Source organism: Homalodisca vitripennis, chromosome 1 (genome assembly GCF_021130785.1).
Source record: "Homalodisca vitripennis isolate AUS2020 chromosome 1, UT_GWSS_2.1, whole genome shotgun sequence".
NCBI classification, from domain to species: Eukaryota; Metazoa; Arthropoda; class Insecta; order Hemiptera; family Cicadellidae; genus Homalodisca; species Homalodisca vitripennis.
The window spans coordinates 177,434,287-177,454,096 of record NC_060207.1 but is presented as its reverse complement, the minus strand read 5'-3'; the positions used below and the strand labels follow the sequence as shown (position 1 = coordinate 177,454,096).

General features: G+C 33.4%; 1 protein-coding gene across 2 annotated transcripts in view; it reads left to right on the top strand.

Moving 5' to 3' along the window:
- LOC124352766 (erythroid differentiation-related factor 1) overlaps window positions 1-19,810 on the top strand; it is a 61,653-nt gene that overhangs the window by 29,453 nt on the left and 12,390 nt on the right. For both annotated transcript variants that reach the window (XM_046802430.1, XM_046802429.1), the window contains exons 11-14: window positions 92-366; window positions 2,254-2,427; window positions 11,007-11,254; window positions 16,216-16,380. In XM_046802430.1, the coding sequence (XP_046658386.1) occupies window positions 92-366; window positions 2,254-2,427; window positions 11,007-11,254; window positions 16,216-16,380 (862 nt within the window). The remainder of the gene's footprint in view (window positions 1-91; window positions 367-2,253; window positions 2,428-11,006; window positions 11,255-16,215; window positions 16,381-19,810) is intronic.

Here is a 19,810-nt window from a genome sequence, read left to right as displayed (position 1 = left end):
TTGTTCATGAGTGTGTCTGATCTAGATTTGCTTATTACATAAAAACCTGTATTCCTTCAGGGTTTTATCTTTTCATTCTTAATTCTTTCAGACAGACAAGACAGAAAAGAATGAGCCAGACCAGGAGCCCAAGATGGCTCAATCACATCAACCTATACCGATGCCTTACAGTTCCTTGACACCAGAAAAGACAAAAGAAAACAAAACCAAAGAAGTAAAACCATCGTCAAATAAAAGAAAACACAAGAAGAAAAAACATGAAAACAAGCGATCTGAAAAACCAAGTAAAGTAAAAGCAAGTGAATCTTCTCCAGAGGAAGAAAATAAAGAAAGCAGCATTTTGGATCAGTTTCCTGTTTATTTTTGGTAAGCACAATTGTATACCAACAATTAGTTTTTAGAGAGAACTAGATTTTTATAGTTAGTATAAAATTCCAAGTAAAAAATAGGTGTCTTTTAATGTTATGTGTGTTTTGTAATATTATATATGAGAAATAGAAAGGGTAGTCAAGGTTTATAAATCCTTAGTGAAAAATTAATTTAATTTTGTTAACTTTAGATTTGGTGTAAGAATCTAGTTCGTGGACAGATTTTTAACCTTTGTAATTTAAATATTAACATTGTTAAACATTAAATGTCAGTCACTAAGTTTTATTTTTGCATAAAAAACTATTTCAAACAGGTCATGTAGATTATGTGGAACCAGAAACATTAAAAAAATCCAAGAACTGAGTGGGTTTAATTTTTTTAATTCAATATTATCAAAAGCCAAGTCAGCCTTACACACTAATAAAATAGCATCAGTGTGATATGTATTAAATTTATGTTATGATTTTATATATATACAAGATAGGAGCATACATAAAATGAGGCTCTAGGTGCATGCCGTGGTTTTCCCAGGCATAACTGAATTCTGTTTTGTAATCCACAAACAGACCGTATACTGTATGTGTATGCTAAGAATGTAGCCAAGCTGTCGCGCATGGGTGAAGTGATATTTATAAACGTAGTGAATACAGCTATTTATATATTTTATTTTATTGATTGGCCTCTTAATTGCCTATTTACTTGCAAAAATAAAATGTAAACTTTTACTTGGTACCCATAAACACAGTTTTTTTTGCCACAGTTTTGTAATGGTTATAAAAGATTTTCAGTTTTGTAAAAGTTTTGTGGTGGAATCCTTTCTTACCATTTAAAATTTTTGGTTTACGGATATTTTAATTTTTTTTAATGTAAATTTTACAGTAGTAGAAAAATTTTGAAAAATACAGCCATGTATGGAATCATTTAAAAATTTGTGTCATGAAGTATCGAAAAATAATTTTATTTTGGTTTGGGTTCATATCACAGGAATGGCAATAAAAAACAAAAATAAAACAGTTTTCTCTACACTTTAGACTGCCATTTTAAAACTAATAGAAATAATAAAAATTATTTCTTCACCAAAGTGTTAAGGATGCAAAGACCTTTAGAATAATGTACAACATGGCATGTGTTTGTATTTAAAAATTTTGAGATTAAAACATGGGATCCTCGGTATTTGAGGCAGCCTGTATTTTTTTACAGAGTTTAAAAGATTTGAAACAATTTTTTTTGGATTTATTTGTGGGTGGGGAATTCATTTAAACTAAATCTCTGCAGTAAGCTGTTTGAACATTAGTAATTTGAGACATGTGGTCTGAAACTCTGTATATTATTATATACAGTTTTTTTTTTTTAGGAAATTTAGGATGTAGTACTTATGTCATACATTTTTACTGAATAATCGTTTTACTAAATATAATTTATTTTTAAGATGCACTGAATTTCTAACTTCACCCTTCTTCTGGGAATAACTAGATTTGTTTAAAAATCGAAGGTGTAAAAATTAAAACAATTTTGTAAGGAACAACAATATGTACTGTGTTATGTTTTGTAATAGTGAATAGTAAATGTTTATTAGTAGGTATAATTTTTGAAAGACTTTGGTAAACATAATAAATGTTGAGGATGGACAAGTTTATTGTTTATTTTTTAGGAATGGAAAAATGATTCCACTACTGGGGTTGTCTTCCAGTAAAAAACTAATTTTTCTCTATGAAATAACGTTTAGTTGAAGAATGAGGGGACAGAATATAAATAGGAAATAAATGTGAAGAAGTGAAATTAAAGTTAATTGTTAAATATAATGTAATAAAATCTCATTTAGTTTTTGAATAACCATTTTTGACTTTTTTTACTCAATGTGTTATATGATTTATTTTTTGATAGGAATTCTGACAAGAAGGCCCTGTTGAAGAAGCAACAGGTAATGGCTATGCCTACCTGGGAGACCATAGACACAATGGACAATGCGTCTTGGAAAGACCATCTTAGGACACTCCTGTACGAGAAAGCGTGTCTGGTGTTCTACCAGTTGGCAGAAGAGGCTTACAAAGAAGAAAGGTTAGGTTTTGTTGTGTTTAATAGCAGCTGTACGAGTGTTGCAAAATAGATTCTATTATTCTTACTTATTTAGCAATTAGAAACATACTAAACATTCACTTCAAGTTTAAAATATACAGTTTTAATTTGTTCATTTATTTCAGATGGGCTGAATATGATATACATTTATTTTATGTAGATCATTGCATTATTGCCCTGAACCACATTTATTAACATGCTAGAATTCACACCCAGTATGGTTTACCACACTTTTTAGAATTTTTAAATGTATTTCCACCTACTAATATTACCTTGGAGTTTGTCCTATCTTTTATCATATATTTCATAATTTAACACTGGCAGTGTGTGAAGTGTATCTCAGATGCCTTTTCAGTGGATTTGGATGAAAGTACTATTTATTGGCAATATGTCAGTATGATATTCATAGCAATGCATTCAAGAAGTTCTAAACTTCAGACATACATATACAGGGTGTTTGAAAAGTATGGGTACGGCTTAATATTTTAAAAACCATAGGAGATAACATCTCTAAACTTTGCACAGTGTCATATGGCTATGTAAACTATTTTTCCTTGCTATTACCATGACATGCCAACCATGGGGGGACGGCCCACAGAGGAAAACATGGAAATCTTAAATTGAAGCATGGGTCGAGTGATACCTCATTTGAAAGAGCTCACTTAGTAGAGTTGAATTCCGCAAACCGCATCTCAAAAGGTTTATCCAATCAGAAATGGCGGCTTGTTTTAGGTACACATTGTGAAGTACATTATGCGCTGGCCATTTCTGACTGGAATCGTCGTATTCTGATGCGGTAGGGCGGCGTTTCACTCTACTAACCAATGTGTTTTTCACTGACTTTTTTTTAATTAGCAAATTATGTCATGATTTATAACACAATAAATCAAACACAATAAATACCAATGTTTTTTTGTTTTTTAGTTTTTTTGAATACGACGATCCAGTCAGAAATGGCATAAAGCAGCATAATGTACTTCACAATGTGTAACCTAAAACAAGCCGCCATTTCTGATTGGATAACCTTTTGAGATGCGGTTTGCGAATTCAACTCTACTAAGTGAGCTCTTTCAAAATGAGGTATCACTCGACCCATGCTTCAATTTAAGATTTCCATGTTTTCCTCTGTGGGCCGTCCCCCCATGGTTTTGGCATGTCATGGTAATAGCAAGAAAAATAGTTTTACATAGCCATATGACCACTGTGCAAAGTTTAGAGATGTTATCTCCTATGGTTTTTAAATATATTAAGCCGTACCCATACTTTTCAAACACCCTGGTATATATATATAATATACAGGGTGTATATTATGTCTGGAAACACCCAAATATAACCTTTAATAATTTAAATATAAATTTTGAAACCTCTTACAATCGTGATAGAGATTGGGCTTATCTACTTTTTGGAACAATTTTGGGGTTTTTTTTTTTTTTTTTTTTGTTATGTCACACCAACGGGGGACGTCCCTGCCGAGGGTATCGTGAATATTCTTAATGGAAGCCTATACCTTGTGATACATAATTTTAAAGGTAATAGCTTACTGAATTGAATGCCACAAACCGCATCTCAAGGGAATTATTCTATCAAAAAATAGAGCATTTTTTTAGTATTGAAATTATACTGATGTTCAACAATGTAATTTTAACATGGTTCTTGCCACAAAATGTGTTACACTAATTTTTTTAGCATTTTTTAAATGTTCAATTAAAATAAAATAAACAATTTATTTTTAAGCTGGTTTCATTAGTAACAAATTTACTTTACCAGTTTTTATTACAATGAATAAAACTTATGAGTCACTTTCTCTGATTACTTATGAATCTGTACTTGGTGTTTTCCAGTCAGCAGGAAGGTTTAAAGAGACAAAGGTCACTAATAACTACAGCCTATGAGAAACATTATTGAGTGTTATTAATCATCTGGTCTAACCAGGTTTCAGTTTGTTGAGCTTGGAGCTTTCCACTAGACAGGTCTAAGCTTGGGAATTACAAATGGACAAAGGTCATATCATTCCTGTCGAGTTAATCAATGTGTCTCTGAAGCATTGCTGTCAACAAGTTATCTAAATTACAGTAGTTCAGTTTTTATTTGGCATTTTAATGGAATTGTCTGAAAGAGAACGAATTTACTCTGTTGATGATGCGAGGATATGGCGATCGTCAAAGATCTTATCGGGAAGTTTGTAATTTGTTTAATGACACTTTCCCCAGAAAGGAATCCCATAAGTGTTTCAACAATAACAAAAACCTATTGAGCGTTTTTGAAATGACAGGAGTGTACGTAATCGGCCAAAGTCGGGTAGGATACAATCTGCAACAGATGAAGAACATGCACTAGATGTTTTGCAAACAATTTATTGAAGACCCACATACATCGCTCAACAGAAAAGCTGCACAGCAACATGATTATGCACCCTATGTCTGTGAGTAAGATTTTGAAAATTAATAAATACAAACCATTTTAAAGTTCATTTAGTCCAACAGTTAACCCTTCAACGCGTTATTTTTTTTTTTCATGGTCATACCACCCTCCCGCCTCCTGCGTTGATTTTTTCTGGCGGTTTTTTAGAGATTTTTGTGTTTTTTTATAAATAATATAACAAAATTACCACAAGTTTATAATTATTTTGTTGTTATTATGTTGTTAGTGTTTAGAATTAGCCAACTTAAACAAAATTAACCTACTTTAGGTTAGTTTATTAACTTTACAATGATTCAAAAACCAAGTAAGCCTAGGCCTACATTTAGGTATGCATCACCTCCACCTCTTTCAACAACATTGAACTCATTTTGTTCTTCTACAATGTTTTCACCTAGCCTATTTTCAATATCATCATCACTATTTTGTCCTAAGTCTAATACTTCAAACTCAGCTTGAGCAAAGTCATTGTCCATATCCATCGTCGAAATCTTCATCTGATTCAAGGTTCAAAAGTCTGTCAATTTTACTGTCTCTTTCCACTAGGTGTCCCCCTTCAAAGATTACTCATTTTCGATTGATTTTAAAATATTTTACAAAACCGATAACAGTTTTTAAAATAAATTCCCTAAAATATGCAAAAATATTTCCCTAAAAGCTAGCTAACCTACAAAACATTTCCCGACTCATGTTTGTAAAACACAACAAAAATGTTTCCTGTCAAAACGGGATTTCCTTCTTCAAAAACCATATAGTTTTTAGCTTGTAAAACTAATTACTAAGCATAACTAATAATAATAACTAAACAAAGGAACATAAAACACACAAAAATATGTCAGTAAGAACAAAAACCATCACACTAACAATGACTGTAAACAACAACAAACGTAAGCCGACAAACGATCGGGTGCACGGCAATGGACGTCGTCTTGAATGCAGCTGATTTCTCAGATATTTTTTCTAAAGATCGATTTTTCGAGATAATCGACTCAATTAATCGAAAGTATTTATGAATCTTCTACTTTCGATTGGTATACATTTTTCATTGAAAACATTCGATAGTTTGTCTGTTACAGCTACAAAAATAAAAACCGCACTACTCCATGGACCGTACTCAGTACGGCAAAACGCGATCTCAAGTTGAAAGTGTCATGAACGTACCTAGTACGGCAAAAACGCGTTGAAAGGGTTAAGTGAGGGATGATTACGCACAGAAGAGTTGAGTTTTGTGAACTTGTGATGCGCAAATGTGATGACAATAGAGATTTTCTGACCAACATACTATTTTCTGATGAGGCAACTTTTTTTTCCTAAATGGCAATGTTAACAGCAGCACAATTGCCATTACTGGGCTAGTGAAAACCCACATTGGATTACTGAGTCCCATTCACAGCAACCACAAAAACTGAAACGTAATGGTGTGGAATTTTAGGTAACAAAATTGTTATTGGAACCCTTTTTCCATCAATGGAAATTTAAATGCCGAACTTTAACTACAATATGCTCCAAAATGAAATAATCCCAGCTATTCAAATTGCATCAGGAGAATACTTTGATAATGAATGGTTTTCAGCAGGATGGTTGCTCCACCCCATTATGGGAGACAGGTAAGAGAGTATTTGGATTTAAGGTTTCCTCATAAATGGATTGGCCGAAGAGGAGAAATCGAATGGCCTCCAAGATCTCCGGATTTGTCACCAATCGATTATTTTCCTATGGGGTCATTTAAAATCCAATGTTTATAGAAGAAAGCCTCATAATTTGGAAGACCTAAGAAACAGGATTATAGAGGAGATTGCTTTGATAACTGAAGAAATGTTAGGCAACTCTGTCGAATCATTTTACACAAGATTTTTGGCTCATTGTCAAACCGTAGAAGAACACAAGTTCGAAACAATTGCTTTTGACACCAAATGCAGTAAAACGTTTGTTGTAAGACTTTTCTAACAGCATACATTATTTTTTATTTGTAATAAGAAATCAATAACATAAGTATTTCCATAATTGTACTGTAATAAAAAACTGGCAAATTTGTGCTAATAGAACCAGCTTAAAATGAAATTTTTTGTTTTATTTAATTGAACATTTAAAAAAATGCCTAAAAAATTAGTGTAACACATTTTTGTGGCAAGAACCATGTTAAAATTACATTGTTGAACATCAGTAAATTTTCAATACTAAAAATGCTCTATTTTCTGATAGAATAATTCCCTTGAGATGCGGGTTTGTGGCATTCAATTCAGTAAGCTGTTACCTTTAAAATTATGTATCACAAGTATAGGCTTCCATTAAGAATATTCACGATACCCTCGGCAGGACGTCCCCCGTTGGTGTGACATAACAAAACGTTGTTCCAAAAAGTAGATGCCCAAATCTCTATCACGATTGTAAGAGGTTTACAAATTTATATTTAAATTAATTAAAGGATAATATATTGGGTGTTTCCCAGACATAATATACACCCTGTATATATATCTTTAAAAAAAATATATATACGCTTTAAAAAAATATAATTTCAAAAGCTCGCACCAGTGGTCTGTAGAAACTATCAAGTACGTAATTGTTAACCAATCATAGGACATATATGATGTGAGTAACTCATCATTGCCAAATGTCAAAGAATGCTAAAATTAATTATCTTTTCAGTATTTTAACTGCTATTTCATTCCGTGTTCTTCTTTATTTATATTAAACGTTCTCCCAAACCCTTACACCTGGCCCAGTAAATTGCATGAAATACATTGTTCGGGAAAACAGTAAACTCCTTAATAATTTGATGATTTCAAACAAACAAATATCTCCTTGAAGATGATTTAATGCATCATAGGAATTTTCAAGAAGGTATTTTGTGCTGCGTGGTAGGCAACAGTTTCATAACAAAGTTGGAGGCCATTACTCTCTCCCACAACAGTCCATTCAGTTTGTGTTTTTTTTATGATTCTGGGTTATTTATATATTTTATATATTCTAAGAAAAAATAATGAATAGTATACTGGCCAGTGAAGACATATTATATGTACATTTCTTTAGCTATAAACTGCTTTGAATCTTTCCAAAAAAAGAAGGCTATGTTTAGGTTTTACATTATATGATTTTTTTTAATTTTAGGCATATCACAACATTCTATATGTGTTTATTTACATATATGTGTTCCAACAAAATATGCTATGGAAAAAATGTATACATTTTTTATAATTTATTTTTACAAAAAAACTTTATACAGTTTATTAGTGAAATTATATTAATGAGCACTATATTACATATTATGTTATATTTAATTTATTACTCATAGTATTTTGATTTTATATTCATTTTCAATTACCTAATTAGTTTCCTATGTGGAATGTTTCAATAAAAATACAAAAATGCAGTATAAGCTTTAATTTGTAGCTTGTTTTCTATTATCACTAAAAATTTTCTTTTCCACAGTATTTTTATTTTCTATTTTACTTCTAAAAAATTATATCTTTTTAGCTATGGTTACATATATTATCATTTTCTAATAGGCTATTCCTTTCATAATATAACAATAATTTTTTTGGATTTCTATTTTTACTCTAGGGTATAAAAAAATACTTAGCCAGCTGTTTACAGTTTTTGTAACTTGTTCGTTTATAAAAGAAAAAAACTTATAGCAGAAATTCCAATGTTATTTCTACTGAGAAACTAAGCACAGATTTTTTCTGGCATAATATTGTATACCATTTAGGCTATTTGTAATTTTCTTACTCCTAAAAAATGGTAAAAGTTAAAATTTTGGTAAAATAAAGGTTTTTTGATTCTTATTTTTCTCATGACAACATTAGTAAAACATAACATTTATAAATTATAGTAACTGTTTCTAAAATTAAATTTCAGTGAGGAAAAACATGATGCCCTACAATGTACATGTTAAAACAGGTTTCATATTTTTTACGTATTGTTTAAAAAAGACTTGCAACATGCACAAAAGCTGGACCCCATCTAAGAGATTTAGCATGACTGCAGTGTTAGGGTTAACTTTGAAACCAATTCGCCTTCTGGCATTTAGAAATGTCCACTTTGACTAAAATGTCAAACTATCAAATATAGTAACTTTCTTATTGGCTGAGCATTAGTGAAGCCTACCACTTGAGGGGCTGGCAACACTTCTGTCTGCCTGTCTGCATGATATCTTGAGAACATACTGACCTATAACTTGGAATTTTGTATGAAGCTTCATTTCCATATAAGCAGCAATGTTCTATGATGTGTATGTTATTCCATGGGATTTGGCTGAGCATTAGCGGTTATTTTTACAATTATATTATGGGTAACTGTAATGGTAATGAGAAAATCTCAGAACAAATATATTTGTAAACAAACCTAGTACAATAATATGACGTTTTAAAATGTGACATAGTAATATAATTAGCAATAGACTTGAAGTTTTGCATGCAACCTCAGTGAAGTCTTTGATGCAAAACGTGGTGTGGCGTATTCGTACCTTGTTATATAATAAAGTTGTATTTTGCATGTATTTCATATATTAAATATATTATTGTTTGAATTTATTAAGAACAAGTCTTTAATTAAATGGTTTAAAAATAACATGTGGCTCTAGATAGTGCAGTGTTCATTTTTGTCAGATTATACAATATGTCATCCTTCATACACTTTTAAAGTAAAATTTAACCCTCGAGCTTGGCAACCGCCTGTTTTCGGTAAAGAGGACAAATTACTCTTTATTACTAAATTACTCTTAGCGGAGTTTTCGTTACTGGTTGTATAATCTGTGACTCCTAATGCTAATTTTCTTTGGTCTACGACAGCCGCTTACGCTCTATCTAAACAAATGAATTCTGAGTTTGTAACATTTGTAAGTTGTTTGTTATCGTTTGTAACTCTACCAAAATGTGTTATTTTTAATTGAAGTAATTGTTAGTAGTGTAATTTATGCAGTAATTTGTTGTTGTGTATTGTGTAATAAGTGTTATCTTTGTGTAAATTCATAAATAATGAATTGGTGGTTTCTGGATTTTAGGTTTGTAAGCTAGGCTAGTTGCTTGGAACTTCTCTGCATGATTGCTGCCAAAACTAACATTATATAGTAAAATTAATTCTTTTGTTAACTATGCCAACTTTCTCAAATTAATAAAATAGAGCCATGGCTTAGGAAAATTATATGGCAGATCCTCAGATCAGTGAGAGCTTGGATTTGTTTTGGATGCTTTTTCATATCCGCACATTGTTACAATATTCTGAAATTAAAAATATTCAGACCCATCAAATAGTCTCAATATTCCTAGATAAAGTTAACAATTTATCTAGTTATATATTTCCATTAACTAGATAAAATTTCCAACAATTAGGCTATCTTGAATTTATAATTGAACATAAAAAATATTGTTTTCCAAAGGTGGTCCCACATTTTATTTTTTTGCTTATAAGCTTTTATGTTTGGTACTCTGTACAGGATAGTTATACAAAATATTTATTTTTATGAAGATATTTATTTTCTACAATTATTTATGAATACAACCATTTATAATATTTCATGGTTATATCGATTTTTATACTTTAAAACATTTCTTTAAAGACATCTGCAAAATGCCCAAAAGTAGCCCACCAATACAGAGTAATCTAACTGCCAGTTCTAGACTTAAAGAGGGGTGTGTTTGAGGTAATTGAAAAATAAATATACTGTAAAAATTAAAAAAAACATGTTTTCCAATTCCATGAAGTCCAGGTGTAAAGTTAGGGAAGTCTTTATAACAGTTACAATGTCTCCTCTTCCTGGTAGAAGTAGGCAACAATATATGTTACTATGAAAATAAAATTAATGTAGTTTAATCCTCTTATCATTACCTACATAGACTAACAGTAAAACTGTCTACTACAGAAAATAACATGTTGGATAGTTTTTGAAACCCCCCAAAATTTAAATTTTTACCACCTATTATTATAAAGGAGAGACGAAGAGTTGGCCAGTCAGAGCAGCATGGCTTTTGGCCTCACAGATAGGGCAGTAGTGGGTAGCAGATAGGTGGTAAAGTCTTTCACTTATTTTTATTATCAAACTAATACATCCTATGTACATTTACTTATGTTTACTTTAAATGAGTTGCTCAGTGAAAGTATTTTTTCTCAGCTATTTCTTATGATGGAATATTGTGACTGTACAGGCACGGTCATTTACTGCGGTACGTGAGACGGGTGTTACTGTGTCACACACACATGGCACGGGGCTGTGGTCGCTGCCACACACTGATCAGCGCAATGTTGGGTCGTGCAGGTGACAGCTGCTTTCACATAGCACAGAACTGGCTCCATGCTGAGGCTTACTTCTCAGACTACAGCCAGCAAACTGAGGTAGACAAGGCTCTTGATGAGGAGATGGCTTTGGACATACCCAACTGTGAATATCCTTATGGTATGTCATAACGAAGCAAGAGCCTCTACTCGAGTATACTTATAAATATTTATGTGTTGACTAACAATTTTTTAAGGCCTTCTTATCTATATGATAAAAAGGCTACAACTACTACAACTAAAGTTTTACACAGATTGTCACAACAATCCTTGCAAGCAGATATGCTGCTTCGGCAGGTTAGTCACAAACATCACTTTGTCAGAGGTTGTAAATGTACAGGTTGGCTGTCCTAAACTTAGTTTCAGGCACAAATCTTTATACAGTTATACATATAAAGATTTTTTATACATATATATATATATATATATTACATTTGATTTAAAAATACTAGTTAAAAATATTAACCACATACTATTCAGATTCATTTGTTTAAGTTAATACGGTATAGATAATGTAGAATAATAGTAATTAAAATATGAGTTCAAAATATTTTTAATTTTATATCAAATTGATAAAAAATATACATCAATGTATAATAATTTCTTATAATATTTTAAAATTGAAATGTGAATAGTTGGTAAAAAACACAGATTGTAATAATTTAAAGAAAAATACAGGGATAAAGTAAAGAGAATTAAAAAAAATCTTCAGTAATTGAATAATCAAAGCAACTGATTTACAATAAAAAATTTGCGACGAGGATAATATTTTATTCCTCATTAAAACTTTACAGAATCCACAAGGAATACAATTGATCTAATTTATTACAGAAATTACTATATTGAAATTTTGACATGTGGGATTTACTACTGTGCCTAAAAAGATTAGGAGTAGTTGATTTACAGCCCTCTAGTTGTAATCTGTAGCAGTTGGGATTACCAAGGGTGGTATGCAGCATATTCTTGCGTAACTCTTAGGGTTTCTAATTAAAGATCAAGATCAAACTTTTAATCGCAAGATGCCATCTGAGAAGTTGTTAAGTCAACATATGTTAAGTTAGAATAAATCAGCTGACTAATACAAAATCTAAACAAGATTTGTTAGACAAGAGAATAAACATTTTGTTGACTCTAACAATTATCCTGGCTCAAGATTATATTCTATAGGATTACTGTTTAGAAAAGGCATACCTCCAATGGCACCCCTATAAATTATATTCCATTAATATTATTTGTATACAATGCTTAAGCCAATTTAGATTATGATTAATGTGAATTCAAGCACAAGCAATGGTTGTGTAGAAAACAGATTTTGCTCTCTTTTTGACTCCTTTGGTCTGGTAGATCTCAACAACAAACTTGAGCTTGGCAATTACTTTTTGAATGTTTATGTTGATTTTCATGAAGATTCGTCCAGAATTCTGGGTCTAACTGGGGTGATATACAGTAGAGTCCCGGTAATCCGAGGTGAATGGGACCAGAATGTACCTCGAATTGTGAAGAACTCGAATTATAACGGAACACTTTGAGAAAAATTGGGTTATAATTAGAACTGAAGGCAAACAAAAGAAATATGCTTTTATTACAAATACCAGCATTAAGAAATTACTTACAGAGGTCCAAAGATGCAATGTTTACTTAAAAAAAACTGTCTAGAGTTTTTTGTTTCACCACACTGCAGCGTTTGCGGGCAGCCATGTCTCTCCACCGCCGAAGCAATAACGTGTCTGCCGCTGTCGCCTCTGCTTGCTGCTCTACGTAGCGCAGGGCCGCATCCAGTGCCGCGTAGCCTTCGCTGTGAGTCATTGCCGGGTCTGTCTCCTGCACACTTTCTTCTTCCTCACTCCCGTCAGCTGTCATGTCTGTGACCATCTCAACTATGGTGTCGTCTGTTGTCTCTAACTGTTCGTCCCTACTCATCCACTCTCCAATATCAGTTTGATTTGTCCCATTGCAACCAGGAAGTCTGTTTATTAAATTTATTAACGGTAGATCGTCATCTTCATCATCATTTTCAATTTTACACACTCCGATTTTTCTTCCATGATTTCTGGATTGTTTCTGGTTTAATTTCGCTCCAAGCTTCAGCGATCCAATAAATCACATCCTTGATTGTGACTTTTTTCAGGAAATCTTTTATGGTTGCCTCTCCTTCAATTGTTTGAAACATTGATTGCAACAAACGGCGTCTGTACTTTTTTTTCAAAGTTTCAAGTACGCCTTGGTCCATAGGCTGAATGAGGCTGGTCACGTTCGGTGGCAAAAACATCGTGCGTATGCCATTGCATTACAGTTCCCCTTCATCTGGGTGTGATCCTGCGTTATCAAGTGTTAAGATGGCTTTAGAGGGTAGGTTGCTTTTCTTCAAAAACTTTTTGGTTTCAGGAACAAATTCACTAAAAAACCAGTTTTTAAAAATTTGTTTGTCCATCCATGCGTTTTTTTTGGTTTGTATAAGTTGTGGGAAGCGTTGAAATAGACATGTTTTTAAATGCACGAGGCTTAGCAGACTTGCCAATGACAGTTAGTTTTAATTTATGGCTTCCCGACGCGTTTGAAGCGGCTAGCACAGTCAGTCTCTCTTTGCTTTTTTGTGACCCGGAGCAGCTTTTTCCTCCCGTGAAGCTAGAGTTTTTGATGGCAAAGTTTTAAAATTCAAACCAGTTTCATCACAGTTGTAAATCTGATCAGGTGTTAAATTTTCACTTTTAATAAGATTTTTTAACCTTTCACAGAACTGAACAACTGCCTCGGAATCCGCCGAAAGTTTCTCCCCACAAATTTCTAACTGCCTCACGCCATAACGTTTTTTCCAACGGTCAAGCCATCCTACACTTGCCGTAAAATCTTCCTCACCTTCATTGATTTCATTGCGAAAGTACAATGCCTTTTCCTGTAAAATAGGTCCGGAAATAGGACAACCTTTGTTTCTTTGTTGAAAAAACCATAAAAATAGGGCCTCGCTAGTTTTTTCATACTCTGCTTTCTTCATAGACTTCCGCTCATTAGTACACTTTTCCGAGCACTTTTCTGATGCAAACTTTTCAATTTTATCGTGATTCCTTCGCCAGTCACCAACTGTCACTTCACCAACTCCGTACTCGGCAGCTAATTTTTTTAATGTTTCACCTTTATCAAGTCTTTTAAGAGCTTCTAGTTTTGTTTTTATCGGTACAAACTTTCTTTTACTTTTTGAACTCATAGTTTACTGTACAATGAACACATAAACACTTCAGAAAATACTTTTTTACTAAAACTTAATATTTAGACAACAAGTACTGTACGTTGTAAATAACAGACGGGTAAGCGCACTGCGATCGTAATCTAGAACAACCGTACCGCAGTCGAACGTGATGAGCAACGGACTGATTTATTTTTAGACAATACGGGGCGCGATGTTCCGTGGCCTTGACAATAGGGTGGGGGTGGGGCGGTGCAAATGAAGTGGCACTGAGTCAGGCTGCCGGCTTCTCCAAGTAGCCTAGCACTCAGTTTACAGACATGCGCTCGAGTGTGTTGTACAAATATGTCAATATCACATTTTATTTTTTTACATGTGTTGGCTCGGATTTAACGGAACCTCGGACTATCGAGACTCGGAACTATCGGGACTCTACTGTATAGATAAATAGATACATAATAGATTTGTTTACATAAATATCCTTTAACACAGAAGTTTCCCTCTCTCTCTTGAAAATTGCAAAAGTCAATCTGATTTTTGTAAAAGACAATCCAATGCCCATTAATAATTATCGTCCCGTCTCAATTTTGCCTGTTTTGAAAAATTTTTTTGAAAAACTGTTCTCAATAAGAATGCTTCAGTGTTTAATTAAACACAACCAGCTTTCAAATAACCAATTTGGTGTTTGAAAGGGCAAGTCGATGATAGAAGCGGTTGTAAGTCTGGTTGATGTGATTGTGGAGGTGATAGAAAGTTGAAACTCCACAACAGGTGTGTTTCTCAACCCAACTAAAGCATTCAATTGCGTATACCACACCAAACTGCTTGACAAAAATTGGAATTCCATGGCATTAGAGTCATACCCCTATCGTGGCTTAGTTCTTTTCTAAGCCATCGATCACAAGTTGTTTAGATTGCAAACCAAGTTTCAAACCCAATCAAAATGGGGTCTCTCATGGCTCCATTCTCAATCCGATCCTTTTCTTAGTCTGTATCAACAATGTAGGATCACTTCTGCTGGGACAACTCATGTGGTGTGCTGATGATGAACTCTCTACTTCAGTGGAAAGTCAGAGACAGTTGAGGAACAACAATTTTGAATTTTTTCATTTTGTTCTGTAGAATTTAGAACGGCCTGGACATAATGCTAGCAGATTCCATGCTAGAAGAGGTCTATTACTCAAAGTTCCTTGGAATACACCTAGATCAAGGGTTGACTTGGAATACACAAATCGATTCAGTTTTTGCAAAATTGTCTTCACGCATGTATGTTTTGAGGTCCATAGGCAAATATTGCCCCTAATCGAGTATTGATGACAGTCTATTATGGCCTGATTTATTCAAACCTTTACTATGGATTGGGATAGTTTGATGTGTGCAAACAGTCAATTTTTAAGAGCGTTCAAATTGCAAAAAGAAACGATTCAAATAATTGAAAAAATGAATTAAAGGGAGAATCCTGAAAACAAGCTTTCAAACAATTGCAACTTGTTGACCCTACCGCGTCTACATTTTACAAACAGTTTTGTTCTGTAAATTGAAATGTGCTCTGACAAGGGGCCGAGACAGCTACTGAACTGAAAAACACAGAACGGTAGCTTATGAGCACTTGCCTTCACAGGTTGTAGTGTATATTAAAATAGGTTGTTCTGAATTTTAAAAACAATCATGCTCAACGTTTAAATCTTAAATGTTTATAAATGTGCAAGGTCTAACAGTGAAAATTATCTATGATGACCATAGATTTGTTATCATACAGGTTTTGATAGGGTAGGAAGAGCAAGGAGCCGACTTATCTTTAACAGACTGGGATATCCTCCACTTCCTAAGATATACATTCATAAGAACACAAAAATAGAACATTTTGTAACTAGTAAGAGCAGGATAATTGTTGATTACAGAGTGTATCCTGATTCCGAAGAAGTTTGAATCCAAGGAGCAGATGCTGTTGAGTGCTTGCAGCTGTTACCAGCAGGCTCTCATGCTTAGACCTTGTGATGCCTTGCGGAGTCGGCTTGGTAATGTGCACAACGAACTCAGTGGCATCTATATGAACAAGATAATGGGTAAGTGTTACAACAAATATTATCTTGAGAATAGTTTATTATGTTGGTTTATAGCTTGTTTTAGGCTCTCATTGCAATAATGGCCCAAAATTTTGCTTAAAGGTTGTGTAACATTGACAACTTATTAACCTGTCAGCCTCAGACTACCTAGGTCTTGACATGTACACCTATGATTCCTTTTATGCTTTCTGGAACTTTAAAATAAGCCAATATTTCAACAAAAGTTCCAAATTAGTATTTATATATTATAAAGTTAATATATATTAATAATCAGTGAAATATTGCTATATTTACATAACAAGAAACTTTTGATTTATCAAAACCTGTTCTTCTCAACACCAAAAAAAAAATGAGTTTATTATTTTGTAATGTATATAATTCTTTAAATTTTCATGTATTTGGAGACATTTAGTGTAGGAATTATATTTTTTGTATATTTTTGAAAATAATCGTACTCATAGTAACACATTTAGCCTTTTGTGTACTATTTGTGGAGTGGTAGTATATTTAATATTTCTCAAAAGAGAATTTGAATACTATTATATATTTTCTGAAAACCTAGACAAAATGAAGAATAAATTGGCTATCTTAGCTCCTATATTACAACACTTTAAAGTATTTAATTTTGAAAGTAGCATTTTTTTCCTAAGTGTTGATTCCTACAAGAATTGGCTTATCCCAGTAAAAATATTAAAAACTCTTAACTTTCGATTAAAGTCATATAAAATGATAAAACAAAAACTCATGTTCAAGTAAATTTAATTTTCTACAACTCCCCTTTTAACAAATGTTCTGTGGAATAAAGATTTGAGGCCCTGGTGACAGAAGTTAGGCGAAAAATGTGTTGTCAGTTAGAGGTTTTAGGAAAATTACCAATTTATGAGAGCTTATATGTAATTAATGGTAATAGATAATAAAACAACTATAAGAACAAACGATGTAGGAAATTGTATCAGCTTTAATTTTGTATGTGTATACATTGTCTCTAGGACCAATCTCTACTAAGATCTAGGTGAAAACCATAACAAGATAACAAGGACCTTTGAACCCCCTCTCCCTTCTTGCACCACTCCTAGGATTATGAAATTTTACCAGGTACCCTGAAAAATGTCCCATAGTTAGGTTTTAGATTGCATCATTAATAATTGGTTTTGTAATTGGTGGTAAGTAGTGTGACTCAATTGTAATTATTTTTCACAATGAATTAAGTGCAATCCAAGGTCATATGTTAAATTAGTAGTATTATAGTTGAATTGATCACAAAATAGGACTGGGACCGGTGGGGGAGGGGGGGGCGCGGTTGACGGCTGAGAGCAGCCAATCAGCTTCGAGTAAACCGCACAGCGTTGCCGTTTTCATATCCGCACGTCACTCCTCAGTCTCAGTCTCTGCCCAGTAACCGATTCGTGCGTTTCACTTTGTAGTCTCGTGTTCTGTGCAACTGTAGTGGTGTTACCGTTGTTTAACAGTCCTTTTCAGGACTTAGCTGTGACTTAGGCCTACAGTAGTGTAACAAACTATTTTGTACTTTCATAACCTTCGTACTGGTAGTTAATGATTATATTTACATCATGAATGCAGAAAATCAAACTGTGAATCGTCGTGGGCGTCCGCGCATTCATCTTAAGCATTTACATTATCAGAACGTAGGACGTGGTGTACCTCTGCGCACTCAAGCCAGAAAACTTGTTTGCACTGCCAAAGAATATTTTCAGCAGGAAAAAACAAACAATGGGTCACTCTTACCCGTTGTCAAAGTTGTACAACGAACTGCAGCGGACCTGGGCATAAATGAAAATACTGTTGTAAAAATTTGTTCAGAGAAGAAGAAAAACATTGATGAGGGAGGAAGTGGAGAAGTACATACCCCAAACAAAAAGAAACTTCCATGTCAGAAACGAGTTACAAACCTGGATAATTTCCAAAAAGATGCAATCCGTCGTCATGTGTGTGCATACTATAGACGAAAGGAATATCCAACTTAAAAAAAAAACTAATTCAATCATTGAAGGATGCAGATTTATTTAACGGCTGCAAATCTCCTCTTCCACTTGTTTTAAAACAACTTGGCTTCAAGTACAAGTCAGTTGGGAAATGGAAAGTACTTCTTGAAAGACCAGATGTAGTTGCATGGCGCTGTAGGTTTCTTCATCAAATGAAGAACTTAAATTTAGATGAAGTAGTCTGGATTGGCGAGACATGGGTTAACACAAACCACTCCCAAACAAACGCTTGGACAGATGACTCTGTTCAAGGTGCAATGTCCGTACCTCTCGGTAAAGGGGGAAGAATGGTATTGCTTCTCGCTGGTAGTTCTAAAGGGTTTATTCCAAACAGCTTTCTACTTTTTCTTCGAAAAAAACGAGTGATTACCATAAAGAAATGGACCACGAAAAGTTTTTAGGCTGGTTTGTAAACAATCTTATTCCAAATTTGGAAGAATCCTCAACCATAGTATTTGATAATGCTAAGTACCACTCAAAAGTATTGGACAAGGCCCCAACAATGGCTTCAAAAAAATGTTTGATGGTGGAATGGCTACAGAAATTCAACATCCCTTTTGAAGCAGACATGAAGAAAGCAGAACTTTTGGAAGTTATAAATTTACACAAGCCTCGCTTTCCCAATTATGTTAATGATGAGTTAGCCAAGGAACGTGGCCATACTGTAATTCGTTTACCTCCGTATCACTGCCACTTCAATGCTATAGAGTTGATTTGGGCCCAAATCAAAGGACACGTTGCAAAAAACAATAAGACGTTCACATTGTTGGAAGTAACAAGATTAACCAAGGAAGGGATAGACTTAGTAACAGGAGATGAGTGGAAAAAAATTGTATCACACACAAGGAAAACCATAGAGGATGCGTGGGAAAATGAGGGTGTGCTGGAAACTGCGATTGAAGAGCTCATGATCACGTTAAACAGCGACGACAGCAGCGCTTTTTTGGATGACCAAAATTTGGGAGAAGATCGCTTTGGCCACCTGCTATCAGATGAATCTCAAAATGACAATGAAGATGAAAGTGACAGTGACTTAAGTGGAGTGCAACAATTATGCCCAGAAGGTAGAGTACTACAATTTGATGAATTTTAATAAGTGTACGTAATAAACAATTTCAGAGTACAGCTACTAAACTATACCTAACTAAACGTTATTGTTTTGAATGACAGTAATATGTATGTAAATAAAAATATTTAACATTTAATGCTTGTTGATTGTTTTCTTATCCTGCTTACTTTGATAGATTTACTATTATATATATATATATATATATATATATATATCGTTCAATTTTTCGAAAAAATAAACCGAATATATTTTGAATTCTATTTCCGCATGCAAATACGACAAAACTATACACTTAAAACCCATATTCTAAATCATTTTTATTAATACTGGTTTAAAATTGCATCATAATTATTATCTA